This window comes from Bos grunniens, chromosome 6 (genome assembly GCF_055505025.1).
Source record: "Bos grunniens cultivar Pamir isolate PY7600 chromosome 6, Bosgru_T2T1.0, whole genome shotgun sequence".
NCBI classification, from domain to species: domain Eukaryota; kingdom Metazoa; phylum Chordata; class Mammalia; order Artiodactyla; family Bovidae; genus Bos; species Bos grunniens.
Genome location: NC_141170.1, coordinates 61,560,661 through 61,586,262, shown reverse-complemented (window position 1 = coordinate 61,586,262; position 25,602 = coordinate 61,560,661). Strand labels below are relative to the sequence as shown.

Genomic DNA, 25,602 nt, shown 5'->3' with positions numbered 1-25,602 from the left:
TATTTGACCTCCTGTATCCCATGTTCCCATACTTCCTACCTGCCCTGATGATGATAGGCTTTATGACAGAAACCCTGTCATAAGGAAGACTCCATGATATAAATGAAAAACTTTCTGAAGCCCAGCTCCACCATTTGCTAGTTGTGTAACCTTATATGAGTTAGTTAAGCTTGCTAAACCATTCTCTATATTCATAAGATGGAGCTAGTAATGCGTATCTCCAAGTTACGGGAAGAAGACGAAATAATGAATGTCAAGCACCAAACGCAAACTGGATGTTCAAGTGTCAGATACCATCACTACCACCGCACATACACACACACACTCACGCAGTCTTGCCTCCAATTTGGAGCCCAAGTTTGGGTTTTGAACATCTGATGAGTGTAACTACACTGCCATCCCTGGGCCTAGTAAAGAGTCCTGTGCCCACAATTTCCCCGAGCTCCCGTTCACAAATGAACTGCCAGCCCTACAACTGTGGTGACTTGGCCCACGGGCCCTGCCTCCTATTCCGTCCCCCCTCACCTGCCCTTGGTAAATGAAGGTGTGAGAGTCAGCATGTACATCTGAGACACATCTCTTATGCCACATCTGTGAAAAAACTGAGACAGAATCAGACTTTATAAATAGAAAAAGGTAATATCCAAAGGGCATTGGCATAAGCAGGTTTGCAGGATGGTTTACAGCCATTTCTCCTGGGGCCCCTGCTGTTAAGAGGGACATACCTTGTGACCACCACCTGGGAAGAGCTTGTGCTGCAAAGAGAGAAAAAAGATAACATTCATAGAAGTTAAGAATACAGGTCAGGCTTCCCAGGTGGCTTGGTGGCAAAGAATCCACTGCCTGCCAACCAAGAGATGAGGGTCCTTGTGTCAGATGGCAACCCACACTCATATTCTTGCCTGGGAAATCCCATGGACAGAAGTGCCTGTCAGGCTACAGTCCATGGGGTCACAACGAGTCAGATACGACTTAGTGACTAAACAATAAGGATTCAGGTCTGATTCCCTGGCATCTACTGTGCGGGGTTTTTAACTGTTTGGTAAAAGAGGATTTCTGCCTGGATAGGTGATGGCTAGGCAGGTTCCCTTTGCTTTCACCTGGATAAAGCTCTGAAGAGTGGTGATGCCTTATGGTGCAGCATTGCCTGGTTTGTGATGGAGAAACAGCCTCCTGCTGTCTCTTAACAGCTTGGTCCCTATAGATCTTTACTTTGTGTCAGAAGAAAATTAAGAAATTGAGAGGCAAAGAAAATTGAAATCAGGTCACTTGTTACAATTATATAAAGCTTATGGTTGGCACCATAGACTTGGAACTTGGAAACTGCAAGGAGGGTGACTTTAACAAAAATGGAAAGTTCCAGAAATGTTAAGCAATAGAGAGAAATGGTTAACTGGCATAATTAATTGGAATAATTTGCAGCCATTAAAAAAATCATTATGGACATTATGGATTGTCATGGAAAAGGCTCAAAATATAATGTTAAAGGGGAAAAAAGCAATACATGAAGTTGTTATATATTGTGTAAAATGGATATGCAAATGGACATAGACTAAAATAAATCCTGAGAAAAAACTGAGCACCTAACCCAGGTTAGATTCCTTGACTAAGGCTTCTTCCCACACTTTTCCTAAACTTTGTGTGCTTATATGTATTTGTGCATATGTCTGTGTAATTATATCTATTTTATATATAAATATGTACACATACAAATATATTTTTAGTGAAAAATTCTTAAAGCATTTGAAAAAGATTGGAGGTATTTGTGAGCAGAGCAGCTGCAAAAGGGGAAAAAAGAAAAATGTTTGTATGCTTTTTAAAAAAGCACTTAGACTTTGCATCAAGGACTAAACTTAAATCCATCAATAGATGAGTGAATTTTACACTTTCTACTGCAGCTGATGTGTTACTGAAGTAATTAGGGCCTTTCTTTTTTCCCATAGAGATTCTAGAGATAAATCACAGTTTTGTTTTTCCTTGGTTTAAATGGCATTCTTCTTTGATCATTGCTTCACAGAGGGAAAAGATATTTCCTTGTGCAAAGTAGTGGTTAACTTCTCACAACCTCAGACAACAAAGGGCCCCTCTGTGAGGACGCAGAAATTCCTCCTGGAATACAGGGAAGGCCCCCAGCTGAACCGTATCCAAGGAAGATGCCGCAAAGCTTGCAAAGCTTGTTGGGAGAAAGGAGCCCAGCTGGAGGTCTTTTCTTTCTATTTAGATATTGGCCCTGCTTAGAGGTGGGGGTGGGGGCAAACCCATAAAAGAAAACCCCAAAACAAGCCTGAATGCATTTACAAATTACAAGGAAAAGTTAATTCTGGCAACCAGTGTTGGTGCCAACTGAGGCTTATCATATTTAGAATTTAACTCCACTTGGGAAGAAAGTTGGGTTTTCTTCTCATGGAAGTTAGAGAAGTACACCGAGATGGGCTGTATGGCATAAATGCTGAGTAAAAGCCAGTCTGTGGGTAGGTTACATGCTGGTTCAGTTGGCCTCGGCCACCTCTACTCTCGGGCCACTGTGAGTGCCACATGTGGCCACTGGTTGTTGTTATGACATGGGATCCCATCAAGTCAGGCCCTGAGCGTGGCGCCCACAGCGCCCCCTACCTGACTGCTGTGAGTTTACGTGTCACCGTGCTTCCTTTTCCACCACCTGCCAGCCTCTTCCCTCTCCAGCCACCGTCTCATCAGCTTGAGCTTCTCGACCCTGGGAGGGTTTACAGAACAATGGGCAGGCCAGGCTGGCATGTCCTGGGCTCCGGGTGACTGCCAGTGCCCTTCCCTCTTCTTTCTTCCCTTTGCCCTTCTTGAACTTAAATTCCTCTTCCTGATATAGTTAATAAAGTTCCTGGTCAATGAGAGAGCTTTTTGAAAAAGCCAGAAATCAGGGCGATGATGAGAAGAAATGAGAGACGAGGAGACCCTCTTCTCTACTGAGAGCCCCTCATCCCATGTAGATTAAGAACAGTGAGAAGAATGGCAGCTACCATTTCTGAGCTTCTTCTGCACCTACTTATCCTGATTCTTACATTATCTGTATACCTCACATCTGAATAAACAAAGGCCCAGAGAGGTTTAGAAGTTTGCTCAAGGCCACACAGCTAATTAGCGAGGCAAAATTTCCAACTCAGGAGTTCTTGAGTTCCCCAGAACTATCCCCTCTTTTTGCTACACGAAAGTGCTTTCCCAAAGACTCAAAAACTATTAGTCACCATCAGTATTTGCCCTCAACATCTGTGGCCAAACAGTATCAGGACATGTAATAAAGACTCCTTTCTAGTTCCAGCAGTGGCTCCAATTGAAAAAGAGTAAAAGTTCTACTCCATGTACAGATAACTAGTTAAATATCAAACTCACCAAGGCTCTACTTACTAACAGACCCATGGAATGTGGTCCCTTCAGGGGTTCCATGTACTTGAAAACACTGTAAAAATCACCATTTAGGAACCTGTAGACCAGTACCATCAAGTAGAACTTTCTGCAGTGAGAAAAATGTTCTATGAACACACTGTCTGATATGACAGCCACTAGCCACATGTGGCTTTCAAGCTGTTGAAATGTGGCTGGCTGGTGTAACCCAGGAATTGAACTTTTCATGTATTTATTTTTTAGTAATTTAAATAGCCACATATGGCTAGTAGTTACCACATTGGACTGTGTGGCTCTAGAATATTCTGGCAGGTTGATTGCTGGTCCCCACATTTTCATGATGCTTTGCCAATAGGCTTTATTATAGGACTGGATCGTAATTACTTGTTTTTGTTTTGCCCACCTCACTAGGCTGTAAGCAATTAATTTTGCTAGATCATCTGTTATTAGCACATGACCTGGCCCACAGTTGTCACCAAATCACGTCCAAACTCTTTGTGACCCTATCGACTACACCACTCCAGGCTTCCCAGTCCTTCACTATCTCCCAGAGTTTACTCAAACTCATGTCCGTTGAATCAGTGATGTGATCCAACTATCTCATCTTCTACCACCCTCTTCTCTCCACAGTAGTAGGCATTAAATAATTAATGTAGGCTAAATAAATGAATGGGAATCAGCTTTATTTGAAAGCATCATTGTTATTGCTTGCTATCATCTAGTTTACACTTTCTCCTGACTTTGCTCTTAGGACTAGATTGGTTCCCAAATTTCCAGACGAAGCCCAGACTGCCCACTTATGAGTACATCTTTCATTCCTCAAAGAGAATCACTTCTTTAGCTGATTATTTTGGTTATTTTCCTCAGTAATGTTTCTATTACCATTTCTTGATTTTTTTTTTTTTTTTCGGTTTTAGACATTATCTTCCACTGTGGAAGAAGATGGTTCAACTTCCACCCCCTGCCCCACCACACATAAGGAATGTCCCCCCTCCCTATAGAACTCCACCTCCAGTTTTAGTTAGATAAATAGCTAGTATTTATTATAACTACATAACTGCTGTTCATAGCTAAGCCAAGTAGAGAATTAGAACTACATTTTCTTTCCTGCACAGTTTTTTTTCTGGAGGTAACAAATGATTTGTTTTTTTCATTTGTTCAGTATTCTGCATCCTTACCACTAATTTGACACCAAATTCTTTCCCTAGCATGTGTATTTTTCTCTGTAGGATACTTCAGTGATTCTGTCAGTTTCTTCTCTTAAAAGAAAACTGCCCAGAGCCTTCTTACCTTCTGCAGTGGGAATGAGCTTCCAGTGCTGGGATTCTGGAATCTCCATGGCGGTTGTCCTAGGCGTTCCTTTTGTCTCTCTCCTGTGTTTAATGTCCTATTTCTTATATTCCTTGCCTTCCCCTCTTGGTTTACTTCCTCATTTGTTTATTACATCTTCTAATAGACTCCTTTCCAGGAAGGGATGGTAAAATTTTTGAGACTTTTCTTATCTGAAAATGTCTTTATTGTACCTTCTCATTTCCTTGGTAATTTGGGCAAATTTAGAATAGTGTGTAGGAGATCAAACCAGTCCATCCTAAAGGAAATCAACCTTAAATATTCATTGAAAGGACTGAAGCTGAAGCTCCAATACTTTGGCCACCTGATGTGAAGAGCCGAGACACTGGAAAAGACCCTGATGCTAGGAAAGATCGAGGGCAGGGGGAGAAGGGGGTAACAGGATAAGATGGTTGGATGGCATCACCGACTCAATGGACATGAGTTTGAGAAAACTCTGGGAGATAGTGAAGGACAAGGAAGCCCAGCATGCTTTAGTCCATGGGGTCGTAAAGAGTCAGACATGACTAAGCACAGCACAGCACTGTGTATGTATTTAAGAGGTCTAAAGCCATTCTGATCCCCAGCTCTTTGTATATGGTCAGTTTTTCCTTTGTAGAAGCCTGTAGGCGCTTTACTTTTACCTCACTTCTGAAATATCACAATGATGTTTCTTGGAGTTGGGTTTAGTTTTATTCATCACTTTGGTCACTTGATGAGTGCTTTTATCTAAAATCTCATTCCTTCAGTTATGTAAATGTTTCTCAATAGCTTTCCTGTTGTGCTGTTTAAATCTCACTACAACCATATTTTATAGATGAAACACTGATATTTGGGTAAATGATTAATTGGGCATTAATTGATTGTTAATTCAGTATCGCAGGCCTGGTAAATTTCAAAGCCCTTGTCTGCCTGGAGTCACTGGTCCAGGCCAGGAATCCTTTCCCCCACATCACTACCTACGTCTCTCTCCGGAAATGCTCTCTGTTGTTACTTTCAAGATGCATCTTGGCTATGAAAAGGAGGTAACTGGCAGGCCTGTTTTCAACTGTTTTTTGTTTCTTTTAGCTGCAGGAAGAGAAGTTAAATGTCTAGAGAAACCTAATGGACAATTTCCACAACAGGTAAGCTCTTCTCTTTGTTATGTTTTGGGAAGAAGGTCTATTCTTTCCACTTTCCATTAAATTTTCTATTATTTGGTCTCCCTCTGCAGTTTTTATTACCTGAAACATTAAATCTGGTAGACAAGGCAATCTTTCAGATTCATTCAGGTTTGAGTAAAATGCTGTTATTTTCTTTTTCCATTTGTTGTTTGGGAACAAAGAACAAAGTTTGTTTGTTCTAAAACAAGTAACATACAACATGACCCATCTAAGTCTTCACATTGAACAATGTACAGTGTGAGGCTAAAACAAGAAGGCTGAGTATTACCTTGTTTGAGCTCAGTTAGCTCCACTCCAATATTTCACCACCCTGTGCATGCCCCCAAAGCACAGCAAGTATTAATGTGGGGCTTATAATTAATTTTAGACAGTAGATAATTTACACCTATGGAATCCACAAATAATGAGGAGCAGTTGCACACATAAAGCGCATGGAACACCCGGTGCATGGGACACTCTATGGAAGTTTGCTATTTTTAGTGTCATCTTTGTTACTCTATGTTATTAAATCCTGAGGCTATTGGACGCCTTTGAAAAGTTTTTAGTTCAGTTCAGTTCAGTCACTCAGTCGTGTCCAACTCTTTGAGAGCCCATGAATTGCAGCACCGCCAGGCCTCCCTGTCCATCACCAACTTCCGTGATGGAGACTCATGTCCATTGAGTCGGTGATGCCATCCAACCATCTCATCCTCTGTCATCCCCTTCTCCTCCCACCTTCAATTTTTCCCAGCATCAGGGCCTTTTCTAGTGAGTCAGTTCTTTGCATCAAGTGGCCAAAGTATTGGAGTTTCAGCTTCAGCATCTGTCCTTCCAATGAATATTCAGGACTGATTTCCTTTACAATGAAAAGTTTTAAGCAAGGGGACTGATAAGATTCAGGTTTGTGGCCTAGAAAGATCCCATGACTTCCGTGTGGCCAATGTCTTAGAAGACATGGGGATGCAGTGGCAAGAGGCTTTGCAATAACTCAGGTAAGAGAGAAGTGATAATGTCTTAGGACAGGGCAGGGGCAGAGCACACGGAGAGACAAGAGTGGGCCTCAGAGAGCGTGTCAGAGGTCGCCTTCCCCTGGAATGTGGTCTAGACCCCTACCAACCCCTTTATCTGCTCGCTTTCAGCCATAAGTCTTTTCCCAAGATTACTTGGGCACTTGTTGCCTTATAGAACACAATGCATGACACACTTTATTTTATTTTAATATTTATTCTTTCTTTCTTTCTTTGGCTGCATCGGGTCTTAGTTGTGGCACTCGAAATCTTCATTGTGTCATGCAGGCTATTGCGTTGTGCTGCACAGTATCAGTAGTTACAGCACACGGGCTCCAGAGTGCACGGGCTTCCGTTGCAGCACATGGGCTCTCGAGTTGCAGCGAGCAGGCTTAGTCGCTCTGTAGCATGTGGGCTCTTAGTTCCCAACCAAGGAGCAAACCTGCATCCCCTGCATTGCCAGGCAGATACGTAACCACTGTACCACCAGGAAAGTCCCCATACTTAAAATTCATACTCTTAGCACTCCCTCAGTCATGTATTTATGCATCTGTCTTCACTGCTAGACTGTGAATTCTTTTCAGCTCCCTGGAACTGAATTTGGTACTTGCACAAAATTGGTGCTCAGGAAATATTTGATGCGTGAATAACTGGTGAACCCTTTAACATACAGCAGAGCTCTCTGCCTCTTGTGTCCTGGTCACTAGCAGAGTGTTTTATCCTCAGATTCTCAAGGATATTCAAGGCCTTGAAACCACGCTTATTCTTCTTAAGTGCAAACTTCAAAGAAATAATGGACATGAGTTTGAGCAAACTCTGGGAGATAGTGAAGGACAGGGAAGCCTGGTGTGCTGCAGTCCATGGGGTCACAAAGAGTGACTGAAGAACAACAAAAGGAACATCAGTGTCCAAATTCTGCACATGCAGTGTCATCTACAAACATGGGAGAGTCTGTTTTTTCTTGTCCTCTGACCAGTCCACACTTCCCACCTTGAGTGGGAAGCCTGTATTATAAAATACAGCGGTTGTGTAGTAGGATGTTCTTTAAGAGTCGCTGAAGTTTGGCCGTCTAGAATACTGGAGATTAACCAGAACTAGTCCATTCCAAGCATCCAGCCTTGAGCTGTGCTTGCTTTTAAAGTCATCATTATTTGTAGCTTTATAAGACTGTAGCATTTATAAACTGTAGAAGTTTATAAACTGCTGTCCACATCGCCTCCTCTTCAACTTCTTCATTTCCAGAACTTCATTTTTTCTAAATGCTTCAGTTATCTTCCAGACTTCCCCCACCTTCCAGATAAGGCTACTTACCAATGTTAGCGACACACCCTGTGTTGGAGACACGCCTGACTCTCGTGGGATTCCAGGGAGGATTGGGTCAGAACATCACCCATTTCTGTTCTCCGTGTCTAAAAGTCACTGCTGCTGCTGCTAAGTTGCTTCCGTCGTGTCCAACTCTGTGGGACCCCATAGACGGCAGCCCAACAGGCTCCTCTGTCCCTGGGATTCTCCAGGCAAGAATACTGGAGTGGGTTGCCGTTTCCTTCTCCAATGCATGAAAGTGAAAAGTGAAAGTGAAGTCGCTCAGTCGTGTCCGACTCTTAGCGACCCCATGGACGGCAGCCTACCAGGCTCTCCGTCCATGGGATTCTCCAGGCAAGAATACTGGAGTGGGTTGCCATTACCTTCTCCTAGGCCAGGGTTAAAAAATTTTCTCACAGACGATGGCCATGAAGGTGAGAGCAGCCCACATCTATTAAGAACCTGCTACTTGCTAGTCACACTCTGCCAGGTCCATCACATGTATAAGTCGTGTGGTTCTCAGAGGAACCCTTCACGATTCCGTGTCACTGTTTCCCTATCTAGTGTCTGGCAAAGCTTAGACTCTGAGAGGTTAAGCTACTCAAGATCATCCAGCTTATGTCAGGCCAATCCAGACTTTTGACTCCAGAGCCCACTCCCTTAATTATGATAGACAGACTGTCCTCTATCTACTGGGTCTTAAAATTCTTCGTCCTCTTCTTCTAGAACCAGATATGATTTTTACACACATTCTTTGACCAGTCATTCTGTTGAGGTGGCTATAAAAATGAAATCAATTATGAACTAATAATGCAAGGGTATCTCTGATGAGTTTAAGCAGATATCCTACTAAAGATTGGTGATGCTGAGCTTCCTATATAACTTAAGTCAAAGTCAAGAGGATCAGCCCAACAAGCTGAGTTGAGATGAGTCATGTCAGATGATACTGTGATTACGGGTGGTCAAGAGTGTGATGGGAGGGGGGCCACCGAATCCCACATGAAAAAGACATAGAACTGCACATGTTAAGTGAAAACACATCATCTTCACTTCAAATTTTAAAAGTCTTCTCAAATTGTATTATCTGAAGAGTCTCCAAAGTGTACTTGTTCATATTCTTAGAAACTAAAAGCCACCCAGAAGGTGATGGCCTGTCCCCATCTTCAGTTGAGCCTGAGTGTTTGTGCTGTGGACATTATCCCTGAACACATGTGGTTTGGTTTGGTTACCAGTGACATGGTCTACTAGTTCATCAGTGAACAAGTTTCTACCCAAGTAGCAGAATTCATGGTAAACACCTAATCCCATATCATTGATGATAGTCTGTCATGTTAAGTGAGATTGTGTATGTGATCCCTGGGTCAGGAAGATCCTCTGAGGTAGGAAATGACCTCCCACTCCAGCACTCTTGCCTGGGAAATTCCTTGGACAGAGGAACCTGATGGGCTACAATACAGTCTATGACACGACTGAGCAACTGAGCATGCACGCACGTATATGTGATTAGCTGAGCTCTCTGTAATGTCTCTTTCACTTCAGAGCTGTCTGTGGTCATTTGCAAGACTTCCTCAAAACATATTTCAAAAGCAACTGATAAATGCATGGTGATATCTGGACTCCCAGCTCTAAGAGTTATAGATACTGTCTTCAACTGTTGAATTAGAGACTCCCTGAAGGATTTGGAAGGAAAGTTATGACCAACCTAGGTAGCATATTCAAAAGCAGAGACATTGCTTTGCCAACAAAAGTCCGTCTAGTCAAGGCTATGGTTTTTCCAGTGGTCATGTATGGATGTGAAAGTTGGACTGTGAAGAAAGCTGAATGCCAAAGAATTGATGCTTTTGAACTGTGGTGTTAGAGAAGACTCTTGACAGTCCCTTGGACTGTAAGGAGATCCAACCAATCCATTCTAAAGGAGATCAGTCCTGGGTGTTCATTGGAAGGACTGATGTTAAAGCTGAAACTCCAATACTTTGGCCACCTCATGCGAAAAGTTGACTCATTGGAAAAGACTCTGATGCTGGGAGGGATTGGGGGCAGGAGGAGAAGGGGATGACAGAGGATGAGATGGCTGGATGGCATCACCAACTCAATGATCATGAGTTTGAGTGAACTCCGGGAGTTGGTGATGGACAGGGAGGCCTGGTGTGCTGCGATTCATGGGGTCGCAAAGAGTCGGACACGACAGAGCAACTGAACTGAACTGAACTGAAGGATTTGGGGGTGTATTAAAAATAAACTTCCTGCTACTACATTGATAATGGGGAATAGATTAATAGCACCCACATGAATAATAGAGAATGCCCTTCATATTTCAGCAGACATAAAAGACACCTAAACTTATTTATTAACCACAGTCACCCATATGTGTTAATGATATTGAGTATTTTCATGAGATTACTGAAAATAGTGTGAAGGTCCATGTGTTCCCTATACTTTCTCCAGTGGCAGTTTTAGAATATCTATCTACTAGGAAGGTTTCAGAGCTTAGAAGGGAAGACAGGAGACTTGTCTAGAAGTTGTTTTGCACAGTAAACAGACTGATCTGGGGTGGGAAAGGCAAGAGAAATTGACGGAGATGACGGAGAGGCTAAAGTCCCTTCCCCAACCACCACTGACACCCACCATGACTTGTCCTACATCAGAAATTAGCAACAAGTACATTGGATACTACCCATCTGTACAGAGTTCAACACTCTTATTGTATATCACTTAATAACTAGCTAGGAAGCCAGAACTTCCCTGGTGGCTCAGAGGATAAAGCGTCTGCCTGCAATGCAGAAGACCCTGGTTCAATCCCTGGGTTGGGAAGATCCCCTGGAGAAGGAAATGCCAACCCACTCCAGTATTCTTGCCTGGAGAATCCCATGGACAGAGGAGCCTGGCGGGCTACAGTCCACGGGGTCGAAAAGAGTCGGACACGACTGAGCGACTTCACACACAGGAAGCCTTTAGTCAGGATATTATTTGTATTAGGGAAGGTCCAGTCAAGAATGAGAACTCTTCCTTTCAAACAGAAGGATGTTATAGTCAGTGGGTTATGTGGGTATTGGAAGATCTGGGAAACCAAATGAGATGCTGAGTTAAACACGGAGATGGTCAAGGCAGGAAGACATTACCATCCTAAGGGGAGCCCAGAACCAGGTGCTGGGTCGGTGGCTGGAGCCTGGTGAGGCACCATAGCGGGTGGGGCTCTTGCACATCTCTTGCTGTGGACGAGAGCTGGCCACTACCGGGATGAGCAGGATGCCGTCCAAAGCAGAGAGAGGAAGGGAACCAGACCCTGCCTTCCCTCATCCTCTCCTTCTTCTACCAGTACCTTCCACTGGTGGGACTCACCCAGATCCAGACAAGGGCTCCTCAGTGTTAGGGTGCCCTGAAAAACTGAGCGGGCAAGGGAGGCAGAGACCGATCGAAGAGCAGACAGGCAGTGGACCGGCCCAATGCTGGCATTGTTTCGACTATTAGTTGGGTTTGTTTCCACTGTTCCTCAGTTAGTAAACATTTAGGTTGTCCAAACTGATCCCTTTATTATTGGACACTTGGTTTATTTTCACTTTCTCCTGTTATAGTACCCATAGAGAAGGATAGAGGAACATAAGTTAAAAACTGTTAAAAAGCAAATTCTGAAGAACAGAATTTTTAGAAACTTAACAGGATTATAAGCTGCGCCCATTGGCAGTGGAATTGGAAGCAGTGATTACTGGTATTAGTTTCTGACCAACATAAAGTTATGTTTTGGCCAGCTTGGTTTGGGCCATGCCATCTGTCACCGAAAGAGGCCAGTGGTAATGGTAACCACCTCACTGTTGCCTGAAATTCCCCAAGACACAGAGTTCTTAGAGTGTTAGGCCTCTCCCTTTAAGTAGAGCTCACCTAGACCAACCAGTAACATTGGCAAAACAAAGACTCCTGCCTGCGTTTATTTCCTTAAAACCATAAAGCTGTAGTTCTCAGAGTGCGGTCCTTAGACAGCAGTGTTAGCACCACCTGGGAGCTTGTTGGAAATGCAGGCTATCGGGCCCCACACAGACCCAGGAGGACGCCTGATGGCCCTGGTGCCCTCTGCCTCTCAATGTCCCCCAGGATCCCACCCCTGTCACCTGCACACCTTGGTTCAGTAATGAATTGCACCCCTCCTGACCTAAGTAGGAGCCTACCCCCAGGAATTTACAGTCCAGACAATAGGGGAATAGCTTCTCAAACTTTTCCCTAGAACCTTTCTCCCCAGGGTACAGGAAGAAGGACCTGGTCTAGAGGGCTGACCACAAGTTACCAACAGAACTTGTAAATTTCTGCATACCTTTGTTTAATTCTAATAATTGAGGCACAATTTGCCTTTTCAAACACAATATTCTGAATTTCTTTTAAATACAAAGTAATGGGCTTCTTCCCCAGAAACCTTTGAACTGGGCCAGATTTATTTTATAGCTTATCTTTACCCCCTAGAATATGGTCATGTACCCTCATCCAGAAGATGGGGCCCCAAGACCAGCTCACACCGTGGGCAGCACACAGGGCCTGGGGCGAGCACAAGGATGGCCCTAGGGAAGGAACTGTGAAATGGACAGGTCCAGCTGCAGCAGATCTAACCCAGGGCAGGAAGTGAACCCCTCCATATCCTATCCTGCCTCCCCTAGTCCTTCCCCAAAACTTTCATCCAGGCATCAGGTCCCATTTGTGTGAAGAGAGGTGTCTGTAGAATTGCAGGAGTCTTTTGACACATCCATGGTCTGGCCAGGCTACAGAGTAAATCCCGTGCCCAGCCAGAGCTGGAGGAAACTCTGCCATAAGGTGGTACCGTGGCTACCAGAACTTAACACAATAATTATCTGAATGTTTACCAAATTACCTACTCTGTAACTTCGCCACATGGCAGAGCACCTACACTGTTTAAGCCCTAATTCTCCTGTATTTAAGGCCTTTCGCATACTAAGTCCCTCCCTTGAAATTAAATACCCAATGTATACTGCCATCTGGCGGCTAATAGATGAAACCACATGTATGAAATACTGTTCAGTCCCTAAGTGGTGTTAGGCACTTTGCAACCCCATGGACCGCAACACTCCAGGCTTCCTTGTCCTTCACTATCTCCCAGAATCTGCTCAAACTCGTGTCCATTGAGTTGGTGATGCCATCCAACCATCTTATCCTCTGTTTTCCCCTTCTCTTCCTGCCCTCAGTCTTTCCCAGCATCAGGGTCTTTTTCCAATGCATTTGCTCTTCGCATCAGGTGGTGAAAGTATTGGAGCTTCAGCATCAGTCCATCCAGTTAGTAGTCAGAGTTGATTTCCTTTTTAATACCCTGTGTAGATTTGTCATAGCTTTTCTTCCAAGGAGCAAGTGTCTTTTACTTTCATGGCTGCAGTCACCGTTCTCAGTGATTTTGGAGTCCAAGAAGATAAAATCTGTAACTATTTCCAATTTTTCCCATCTATTTGCCATGAAGTGATGGGACTGGATGCCCTGATCTTACTTTTTGAATGTTGAGTTTTAAGCCAATTTTTTCGCTCTCCTCTTTCACCTTCATCAGAGGCTCTTTAGTTCCTCTTCACTCTCTGCAATTAGAGTGGTATCATCTGCATATGTGAGGTTGTTGATATTTCTCCCTGCAATCTTGAGTCCAGCTTGTGTTTCTTCCAGTCCAGCGTTTCTCATGATGTACTCTGCATAGAAGTTAAATAGGCAGGGTGACAATATACAGCCTTGATGGACTCCTTTTCCAATTTGGAACCAGTTTGTTGTTCCATGTCTCGTTCTAATTGTTACTCCTTGTTCTGCATACAGGTTTCTCAGGAGACAGGTAAACCTAATTCCCATTTCTTTAAGAATTTTTCACAGTTATTGTGATCCACACAGTGAAAGGCTTTAGCATAGTCAATGAAGCAGAAGGGGATTTTTTTTTTAATTCCCTTGCTTTTTCTATGATCCAGAGGATGTTCGCAATTTGATCTCTGGTTCTTCTGCTTTTTCTAAATCCAACTTATACATCTGGAAGTCCTCAATTCATGTACTGCTGAAGCCTAGCTTGAAGAATTTTGAGCATAATCTTTCTGGCATGTGAAATGAGTGCAATTATACAATAATTTGAACATTGTTTAACATTGCCCTTCTTTGGGATTAGAATGAAAACTGACCTTTTCTAATCTGTGGCCACTGCTGAGTTTTCCAAATTTGCTGACGTAATGAGTGACGTAATGAGCACTTTAACGCCATCATCTTTTAGGACTTGAAATAGCTCAGCTAGAATTCTGTCACCTCCACTAGCTTTGTTCACAGTAATGCTTCCTAAGACCCACTTGACTTCACATTCCAGGATGTCTAGCTCTAGGTGAGTAACCACACCATCATGGTTATCCGGGTCATTAAGACCTTTTTTGTATAGTTTTTCTGTATATTTTTACCACCTCTTCTTAATATCTTCTGCTTCTGTTAAGTCCATACCATTTCTATCCTTTATTGTGCCCATCCTTGCATGAAATGACCCCTGGGTATCTCTAATTTTCTTGAAGAGATCTCTAGCCTTTCCCATTCTGTTGTTTTCCTCTGTTTCTTTGCATTGTTCACTTTAGACTTTCTTAACTCTCCTTGATATTCTATCAGAACCCAAATCAAGAGGATCCAGTTCCCTTTTGCAAAACATACTGGATCACAAGCTGCTGCTTATTGTGAAATTCTGTGGACTCAGAAACGAACAGAACCTAGTAAGAGATATTATGGTATTAATATAATAAGAAAGATATAATATATAAATATTATATAGTTAATGTTAATAATGAAAACAGTAACAGCAGAATTATAATAGGTACACTGTGCCTGTGTGCGCTAAGTCGCTTCAGTCATGTACAGCTCTGTGCAACCCCATGGACTGTAACAGCCCGCCAGGCTCCTCCATCCATGGGATTCTCCAGGCATGGGTTGCCATGCCCTCTTCCAGGGTATCTTCTTGTCCCAGGGATTGAACCCGAGTTTCTTATGTCTCCTGAATTGGCAGGTGGCTTCTATATGACTAGTGCCACCTGGGAACCACTCTCTAATTTATATATCCATTTACTTATCCATAAAATACTGGCTTCCAACTTCTGTACACAGCTGGTAGGAATGTAATGTTGCAGCCACTATGGAAACCAGTATGGAAGATCTTCGGAAAACTAAAAATAGACTACCATATGACTCAGCAATTCCATTCCAAGGTATATATCCAAAAAAAACCTACAACGCTAGTACAAAAAGATCCAGGCACGCCAATGTTCATAGCAACACTGTTTATGAAAGCCATGATATGGAAGCAACCTAAGTGTCCATAAACAGATGAATGGATAATGAAGGTGTGATATATGTAATATAATGGAATATGATTCAGCCATAAAAACAAATTAAATTCTGCCATTTACAACAACATGGATGGACCTAGAGTATGACGTTTAGTGAAAGAAGTCAGACAGAGAAAGACGAATACTGAACAATTTTATTCATATGTAGAGTCTCAAAAATGAAACAAAAGAATACAGCGGAACAGAAACAGACTCACAGATACAGAAAACAAGCTAGTGGTGTTAACAGTGGGGAGAAGGAGGAGAGGAGGGGCCAGGCGGTGGCATGTGATTAAAACTATCATGTACAAAATAGATAAGCAATAAGGACATATTGTACAGCACAGGGAAATGTAACCAGTATTTTGTGGTAACTTTAAATAATTTACAAAATATTGAATCACTGTGCTGTACACCTGAAACTAATATAATATCGTAAATCAACTATCCTTCAGTTAAAATAATTATAGGGATTTTTCTGGCAGTCCACTGATTAGGACTCTCTGCTTTTACTGCCTGGAGAAGGCAATGGCAACCCATTCCAGTACTCTTGCCTGGAAACTCCCATGGACGGAGGAGCATGGTGGGCTGGAGTCCATGGGGTTGCTGAGGGTCGGACTTCACTTTCACTTTTCACTTTCATGCATTGGAGAAGGAAATGGCAACCCACTCCAGTGTTCTTGCCTGGAGAATCCCAGGGACTCGGGAGCCTGGTGGGCTGCCATCTCTGGGGTCGCACAGAGACGAACACGACTGAAGCAACTTAGCAGCAACAGCAGCAGCAGCTTTTACTGCCATGGCCCACGTTCATTCCCTGGTCAGGAAACAAGATCCTTCAAGCCACATGGTGCAGCCAATAAGAAACAAACAAACAAACAAAATACTGGCTTCTTCCTTCAAGGGTTATTGTGGAGTTGAAATGAATACATGAATTTTTTTAAAACAGTACTTGATGCATATTAAACAATAGAATGTTAATTATTTATAATCATTAATAAGCACTGGCAGGGTGCCAGACATAATAAATGCCATACATACTTTTATCTCACTAATTTTTGAAACAATCCTGATAAACAGGAATTGTTACCTTTCCTATTTTGCTGATTAGACAGGTAAAGTTTGCAGAGGCTAAGAAATTTGCATAGAGGTCACAAAGCTAATAAGTGGTAGAGGCAGTGTTGGAACCCAAACTCACCCTAAATTACTCATTTAACCATGGTGCTGAATTGCTGATACTATGGATTTTCTCAGAAGCTTACAAATTCCATCCTGCCTCACACATACCCCAGCCCTGCCACACACACGCGCGCACACTCTTACACACTTCCCCAGCCCATTCCAGTGAAGAGGTCCAGCACATACTTCTTTGTCCTCCTGACCTGAGTCCTTGCCCTTCCCAGGGAAGTTGCAGTTACACACACTGACTCTATCTCAAGGCTCCAGGGCGTTGATCAGCTGTGTGTGTGTGTATGTGTGTGTGTGTGTATACACTCAGTCACTTCATATTATCTGGCAAAGAAGCCAAGAAGACCTCTTCAAAGAGCTGCAGACCTGAGGGAATGAGATGAGAACTTGGGGCCTGAAGGGAGGAAACAGGAAGAGAAGCTTTGTACATTCAGTTAGTTTAGGTGAGTGTGGACTTGGGACCCAAACACCCCCATCAGTATAGGGATGTGGTAGTTCACAAACCACTGAGCAGGGCTCCCCCCTGCAGAAGGGTCATATCGGTGCCTGCCTTGTCTGGGTGTTCAGTGCTAACACTGTGTGACCCAAGTCAGAGAGGTCATGAGTTGAGGACACTTGCTTCACTGATTCACCGCCTCCATTGTTCAGTTTGGAAGAGACCTTTGATGTCAGGGACTCACTGGGGAGATAAAGAACCTGAGGGATCAAGAGATTACACTACTTTCCCACATCTGTACAGTTGATGATGAACCTACTGCTGGAAGGTGGATTTCTTATACCCAGCATGGACTTTGCCTGGTTGAGTTCACAAACACCAACCCCTCCTGACAATATTAGTTTGGGGCTCAAAACCCTTCCTGACAATTAGAACTGCCATGACAATTGTTTTTCCCAAAGTTCCACAAAACATAAATTCTATTGGTTATTAATATCTTTTATGGGGGAAGGGAAGTTCTGTGGTCAAATAATTTTGGGAAATACTGAATTAAACAGGGTGGAATCATTCTTTTTCATAATTGTGAATGTGTTCATCTTTAATCTCTGCTATTCCCATTCCCAAACCTGTTTGAGGGAACCCTTTGGCAGGAGTGGGGGACGAACATTTGAACACATCTCTGCACAGATACGGAGAAGGCGATGGCACCCCACTCCAACACTCTTGCCTGGAAAATCCCATGGACGGAGGAACCCTGTAGGCTGCAGGCCATGGGGTCGCTCAGAGTCGGACAGATCTGAGCTACTTCACTTTCACTTTTCACCTTCATGCATTGGAGAAGGAAATGGCAACCCACTCCAGTATTCTTGCCTGGAGAATCCCAGGGACAGGGGAGCCTGGTGGGCTGCCATCTATGGGGTTGCACAGAGTCGGACACGACTGAAGTGACTTAGCAGCAGCAGCAGCTGCACAGATAAGGACATGGCAACCCACTCCAGTGTTCTTGCCTGGAAAATCCCAGGGATGGGGGAGCCTGGTGGGCTGCCGTCTATGGGGTCACACAGAGTCGGACATGACTGAAGCGACTTAGCAGCAGCAGCAGCTGCACAGATATCCCATGAAGCCCAGTTCTAGGTGATGCTGACTCGTATATGGTAGCACATTGACTACTAGGAGTGCATCAAATGGACTGTTTGATGATGCTGATAATAAAGTCTTATAGTCTTTCTCCAAAATTACTGAAGCTCAACCTCTTTAGGAGAAAAGGAAACACCAAAAAATGTTGTCCCAGAGAGTTTGCAAAGCCTGCTCAGAAAGGAGAATATGGTTCTGCTGAGGAAACAGATTGATTTAGTAGTCAAGAATTATCTTCTTGTCCTTTTTCCACCATAAATTAAATACTGTCTATGAAGCTGGGCAGGCAGTCTTTTAATTTCTTTTATAAGGCACCTCGTGATTTGTTCAATGCCTGGTAGTTATTTTTATCCACTCCTCTTGAGTCTAAGAGGTCAGTACCCAGAAGTGACTCACTAAATATTTTTCAGCTTCACCTGCTAGCCAGGTTAAGATGAAATCCTGGACTGTTTTCTAAACATTGGCAACTTGGTTTATCACAACAGAGTTGAAATTTAAGTGTTTGATTTTACTGTGTCTTTTCCAAGTACTTCAACTTCTATCAACTCAACTCACTTGCCAGCAGCTGCCATGAAAGCCCATTGACTAGAGCCCTCGAAGCAGGACACCCTTAACCCTTGGAGTTACATCACGGTCCCTCCTATCTCTCTTAGCTTGTGCCATGCACTTGACTTTTGATTTTGGACCACCCGGTAGAGTTGAGATTTGATTGTGGAAAGTGGTAGACCTTCTACTGGAATAATTTATAAAATCTCATACTCACCATTCATTCACTCACTTCTGTCACTCACCAGTCATCCCTTTATTTGAATAACAGATGTGACATGCTCCATACAGGTAGAGGCTGCTCTAGGTTAGGCAGGCAGCTGACAAACACCAAAGCCCTAGACAAACACCAAATCCCCTCTGAGGTGGGGCAGCCCAAAGACTGGAAACATCTTCTTTGCCTTCAGAGTTCTAGTGCCTGGGGCTGGCTATTGAGAAAAGGTCTTCGGTACATACACAGAATGACAGCCAAATGCAGAAAGTTTAGTGGGCTTTCGATGAGCTCCTTTCCAAGACCTTTCCCCATGTGCTTCTTTAGAGGGAATGGCTTAATCGCAATGGTTTTCTGTAGGTGTTGGGTCCTAGCCCAGGAACAAGCAGAACAGAAACTGACATCAGATTAGTGGGGTTTTTTTTTTCCTTTTAACTTTTGATATTGACATCATATCAGACAATGAAAAATTGCAAGGAAAGTACAAAGGACCCTCAGTTACTCAGAGTCCCCAAATGTTAACCTTTACTACCTTTGCTTTATTCTTCTTTCTCTGTGCACACATACACACACATTTTTTTCCCTGAATTATTTTAATAAGTTACAGATACCACCATGTCCCTCTACTGCTAAATACGTCACTGTGAAATACTTCCTAAGAAAAAGGGCATGCTCTCATATAGCTCCAGTACAATGATCCAAAGCAGGACGTTAACACTGATTTAATACTACTACCTAATCTACAGGCCTTATTCAGATTTCACCAGTTGTGGCAATAATGACCTGTTACCAAAAGATCATGCATTGCATTCATGTCATGTCTCTTTTGTCTTTAATCTGTAATAGTCCTGCAGTCTGTCTTTGTTTTTTTTCCTAAAGTTACATTTTGGAAAGAGTACAGACCAATTGTTTTGCAAAATACCCCTTAAGCTGTGTTTGACTGGTGTTGCCTCCTGCTTCAATCCAGATAATACTCTTTGACAGAAAAATCACAGAAGTGAGGCCAAGTTCCCGGTGCGCCACCTCTGAGGCTATTGACTACTCTCACGGTATAACTCTTACTCGCGGTATTACCCTTGGTTCTTTGATTTTGGTGCTGTGACCCAGGTTCCTCCACTGTAAGCATACTATTTTACCCCAAGCATGTATAGGGGAGCTATTGGGGTTGGCCACACGAGTTCATTGGTATGACGTTATGAAAAACCTAAGCAAACTTTTGGCCAGTGCCAATACTTTGAGGTTAAATATCCCATTTTCTTCAGGTTTTTACCCACTGATCTAAACATCTGTTGATGATTCTTGCTTGAGTCAACTATTAAGGTGATGGTTGTCTAATGGTGATTTATATAATTCTGTTTGTTAGCAGGCTTTCTACTTGTAAGTCAGAGCTCTCCCTTTTTTAGATTTATATCCTGAGGATTCGCAGGTCCTTGTTTTAGTCAGTGTATTACACTCCTTTGTGTCTGTGCTTGCTGCGATGCTCCCATTGTTCCAGATGGGCCAGTAGGACGCCTACAAGCTGGTCCTGTGTCAGTTGACCAGTGCGTGTCATTCTTTAAGATCATCACTATTCAAAGGCAGCCCTTTCCAGCTGAGTTGAGCCTCTTTCTGTATTCCTTGACTTCCTGATGAATGCTCAGTTAATTTCTCTGCCTGGTTGCACAACTCCTGTGCCCCTTACCCTCCCACCCCTGGCCTCCTCATTTCTCCCTACCTCCGTCACCAACCCCCTTGTGGAACCGGATTTTCCAGCAAGAATACTTGACTAGTAACTGATGGGGTCTTAGCATGACCATCTTCAAACACGGGACTGTTTAATTTCAACCCTAAACACAGGACAAGAGTCAACCTCCAGCACAGGACTCCAGGAGGGGCAGGTGCTGAAGTGGGTGGACACACCGTCCTAATGGTGTTTGCTTTTCTCCTATGGAAACCAGATGATGGTTGCTTTGCCCTTTGCTTCTCTGTTGCTCTTTTATACTCCAAAGACAAAGCAAATTCTGCTTCTGCTCCATAATAAAGGGCACTGGACAACTGAGTTCTCACCTCTGACCCAGCTGTTGTCACAGTGACGGGGAAGGGAAAGAAGACAAACTGCCCATTTTGAACTTAGTCTTACTTCAAAAGAGTATATTTTGTTTCCCTGTTTCCATGGGAAATGGACATGGAATATTTCCTTTTTGCACCTGGAAATGGGAGACCTCACTAAAAGCAAGATATAGGTGTGGGAGTGACACATGAAAAGAGAAATAAATCAGATTTGATGTTAGGAATCATCATTTATGGAAGAATCATTGTAGACACAGGCAGGCAGGGGTTGGGTGTAAATGCATTAGTCCCCACCCTTTTCGTCAGCAGTCACTCGACCTTGGACCTTAGAGCCTGTCTCACTGAGAGAAGGAATGTCACTGCAAAAGGGAACACAGGATGGCAGGGTGTGAGCGAGGGCAGGACCTCTAACCAGGAAGAGGCACCGGGCTGGGGAGAGGTGCAAGGCATGGCCCTCGGGTACAGGACTAGGTCTGTAGGAAACCCAAGAGTGCACCCTAAAGGGAGGCAGTGAAAGGTGGAGGGGCTGGGGAGGATCATCAAAACACCTTTTATAATTACATGGCTTTGAAGAAAAATATAGATCCTGTGGTTTTCCAGGGAGGTGGGCGAGGAGGGAAGGGTAATGTGAAAGGCACAGGTGACTTGTCAGTTCTCTAAGAAACAGAGAAGTTGAATCTCAGCAGTCAGCTCAGTTCCCGGCATGGCTGTGAATGTGGCCAAAGCCACAGGGGCAGAGGGTGGGGTCAGGTCGACCTTGGTCAGCCTGGGAGACACTGGGAAAGCAAGGTGTTGCTCAAGACCAGCCTCTTTTGTTCTTTCTTCTGTTCAGAAGGAAACCTTCCCCACCTACAACACTTGAACCCATGATCCTAAAGTTGACCTACCTGACATTTTTCAGTGATTCATACCTCGCAGTTGCTTCAGTTACATTATTAAGACTGCGGTCTGCCCTCTCTCAAACACTTCAAAGCCTGTTTTTTGTTTTTTTTTTTTTTTCTTTGACTTTTTCTTGCCTCCTATCCTCTTGACTTTTTAGAAACAGATTCCAAGATAAACAAAGATACTGCCAGTGTGGAAAGGGGCCGGATTTTAGAGTAGGTTGTGGAGATGGAGGGAGGGGAGGGGGTGATGGCAGGGAGGAGGGGTACAGGGGGCTCTTGAACAGATTTATCAAGCTGACATATGAATTATTTACAGAAAATGGATGTAAGTGGGGAGCGGAGGCTGGAAACAAAACCCTGGGCTTGGAAAATAGAGTGATTCCATTGAGAGTGCTTTGCAAAAGGAAAAGGTTGTACACATACTGCTGGCTAAGCCCACTGTGATTTCTGTCTTGCGGAACTCTTGTTGCACTTGGGGTATGTGTCTTTCAGTTGGTGCCACAGTTGATAGAAATATACCATTTGGTCCTTATCTGGAAACAGGTATAACTTGGTACTGTTAATGCTCTTGTTTGTAGGCATATGTCATGGCAACTAGAGTACTTCTTCCTTAGGTGAAAAGCTTTTTTTTTTTTTTTTTCAAACATGCTGTATCCAGACACAGCTGAGTAATAAGTATATGCTTATTATGAATGTTAACTCGTATAATCCCCAACAATGCTACATGGTAGATACATCATTATCCCCATTTATAGATGAAATAGCTGAGGCCCAGAGTTACAGGGCAGAGCTGGGGCCAGAACCAGATCATCCAGACAGACAGTCTCCTCATCTCAAACCTGTAATCACATATGCAAAGACTTTTTTTTTGTTTTTTTTGGTCATATGAGGTAGCAGTCACAAGTTTCAGAGATTAGGATGTGGATACTGGATATCTTTGGGGAGGGAGGTGGTATAAAACTACTTCCCTCTAGATTTATCAACCAGCTAATCTATACTTCTTAAATGGTACTGGTCATTTTCTCTGTGGTTAAAGGCTTATAAAGTAGAATCCTTGGAAATCCATTCATGATTGAAAGAAGGAAGGAGAGAGAACAGAGAAGGCAGTGACACAGCCAACAATGAACGATCCCTGAGACTTCCTGAAGTCAGGTGGTTAAGACACCAGGCAGGCTTCCACTGCAGGGGGCACGGGTTTGATCCCTGGTCAAGGAACGAAGATCCTGTGTGCTGAGTGGCAAGATCAAAAAATAGAGGAAAGAAAAACCAAAACAGAAACAATAAGTGATCCCTCTCTCTCTCTAGCATGCGCTTCTTATGGAGACAAAGGGACTGGGGCTTTCAATTCTGTCATTGGCTTGTCTGCTTCAAGTTGGTAACTATTAGACATGGAGGATGACTTAAAGATTCTTCCATGCTAATTTCTAGGATTTTCAGAGAAAAGACCAGAACAACATGGTTGGTTTCTACATGAATAGAAGGTTTCATTCAAAGGGCAATCTTGAGGGGAAAAAATGTAACTTGGGAACCGGCAGGGGACAGAAGGCAGGCGGGAAATGAAAGCAGCACAGAGGTAAATCCATCCACCACCAGGAAGCCCCAAGGGGCATGTCTTTGACCTTGTGATGTTCAGCGTCCATGCCTTGTGATGGGAAAGGCAAAACAGGAGCAGTTTAGTCCACATGGACTTCCCTGGTGGCTCAGATGGTAAAGCGTCTGTCTACAATGCAGGAGACCTGGGTTCCATCCCTGGGTAGGGAAGATCCGCTGGAGAAGGAAATGGCAATCCACTCCAGTACTATTGCCTGGAAAATCCTATGGACAGAGGAGCCTGGTTAGGCTACACAGTCCATGGGGTCGCAAAGAGTCGGACATGACAGTGACTTCACTTTAGTCCACATAAAGCTTGTGATGATGACTCAACTGTAACTTCCACGGGTCTGTAACATGGAACATGGATCTGTAGCTGGGATCATCTGCCATATCCTGACATCCTCTAGTGCTGTGCTAAGTCGCTTCAGTGGTGTTCTACTCTTTACAACGCCATGGACCAAAGCCCACCAGGCTCCTCTGTCCATGGGATTCTCCAGGGCAAGAACACTGGGATGGGTTTCCATGCCCGCCTCCAGGGGATTTTCCTGACCCAGGGGATCACACCCACATCTCTTACATCTCCTGCATTAGTAGGCTGGTTCTTTACCACTAGTGCCACCAGGGGAGCCCAGGACATCCTCTAGTACTGAAACCCCTGGGCAAGGAAGCCTCTCTGCTCTCTTGTACCGCCTACTGCTGCACCAGGGCTTAACACCCTGGTTAAGTCCAAGTCCCATGGAGAAGGCAATGGAAGAAAACACACAGGTCCTTTTCAATCCCACCTTTCTTTCTCTGGCATTGGTTAACCTGTTTTCCCTCATTTACAAAATGAAGATGACATATGTAACTCCCAGAGTCAGGGAAAGGTCTGGCATAGAGACTAGTTTGCGAATACTGAATCGGTGATTTTAGATATGTGAAGGTATTCCAGGTAACCAGTGTCCTCCCTACTCACATGTTATCCTTTTCCAAAAAAACTGTAACTCTACTGACTTTGAGTATCTAGGAAAGAAAAGGCAAACAATTCCTATTGAAATCTTATTCAGCTGCCTGGGTCCAGTCCAGACTGCAAGTGCCTGCAGCTAGCCATTTCCACTCTCTGCACAGATGAGGCACCTCAGCCAGAGAGAAGCAGAAGTCTCTGGCCAGGATGGGGCTGGAGAGCACAGCCCATGTGGTGGAGGTGCCTACCTGCCTACAGGTGTCCTCAGTGATGTCCGACTCTGCGACCCTATGGGCTATAGCCTGCCAGGCTCCTTTGTCTATGGGATTCTCCAGGCAAGAATACTAGAGCGGGTTGCCATTTTGTCCAAAAGCAGATCTTCCCGACTGTCCCGACTTAGTCCCAGGGTTGGGACTGCTGTCTCCTGCGTTGACAGATGGATTCTTTACCCCTGAGCCACCTGGGAAGCCTCTGTGAAGGTTCAGCTTCCCTTATATCTTAAACAGCTCTCCGCCCTGAGAGTGTGACCTGGTTCCCGGGGCTCACAGTGTGATTATTGCCTTTCCTTGGTGTGCTTTGACTACTTGGCTACCTTACATTTGTCCATTCCTCCTGCAGAAAAAGGAAAGAGGGATAGCTTGATTCATCTTAAAATACAAAAGGAAAATCCCAAAGTGGTGAATGAAATAAACATTGAAGATTTTTGTCTTACTAAAGCAGCTTATTGTAGGTGTTGGCGTTCTAAGACATTTTTTGCCTGTGAGGGTTCACATAATAAACACAGTGAATTGACAGGCTATGATATGTGTTCACTAATACCGAAGAAGGAACTATAATAGTAATAAATTAGGATGGAATACAATTGTGTGCTATAAAATCTTATGACAGTATTTTTTCATTCTTTATTTATAGAAGATCTTTCAAACGGTAGTCTTAATTATTGCCAGTAGTTGAATGATTATTTCTGTCAATTTATTTTCTTGTTACACTACTGTTTATATTTGATACTTTATATATTCACTCATTTATATAGAATTAAATTGTGCCGCTCCTTCATTCTGACTGCAAAGAAACCAATGTCTTCCCACAATAAAACCAACAATTTTTATTTAAAAAAAAGTAAAATGTCATTCACACTTCTCTCTTTTTTCCC

At 43.5% G+C, this 25,602-nt stretch overlaps 1 protein-coding gene and 1 pseudogene across 7 annotated transcripts in view; both read left to right on the top strand.

The window, feature by feature from the left end:
* The window catches only part of PGCKA1 (PDCD10 and GCKIII kinases associated 1), an 81,394-nt gene that overhangs the window by 52,600 nt on the left and 3,192 nt on the right, over positions 1-25,602 (top strand). For 6 of the 7 annotated variants that reach the window (XM_086406169.1, XM_086406167.1, XM_086406170.1 and 3 more), the window contains exon 2: positions 5,773-5,828. The exons of the other annotated variant lie outside the window; for it this stretch is intronic. In XM_086406169.1, coding sequence (XP_086262295.1) covers positions 5,809-5,828 — 20 coding nt within the window. In that variant the 5' untranslated portion in view covers positions 5,773-5,808. The remainder of the gene's footprint in view (positions 1-5,772; positions 5,829-25,602) is intronic. 7 annotated transcript variants of the gene reach the window in all.
* Positions 8,578-25,405, top strand: LOC147370822 (CDGSH iron-sulfur domain-containing protein 2 pseudogene; annotated as a pseudogene).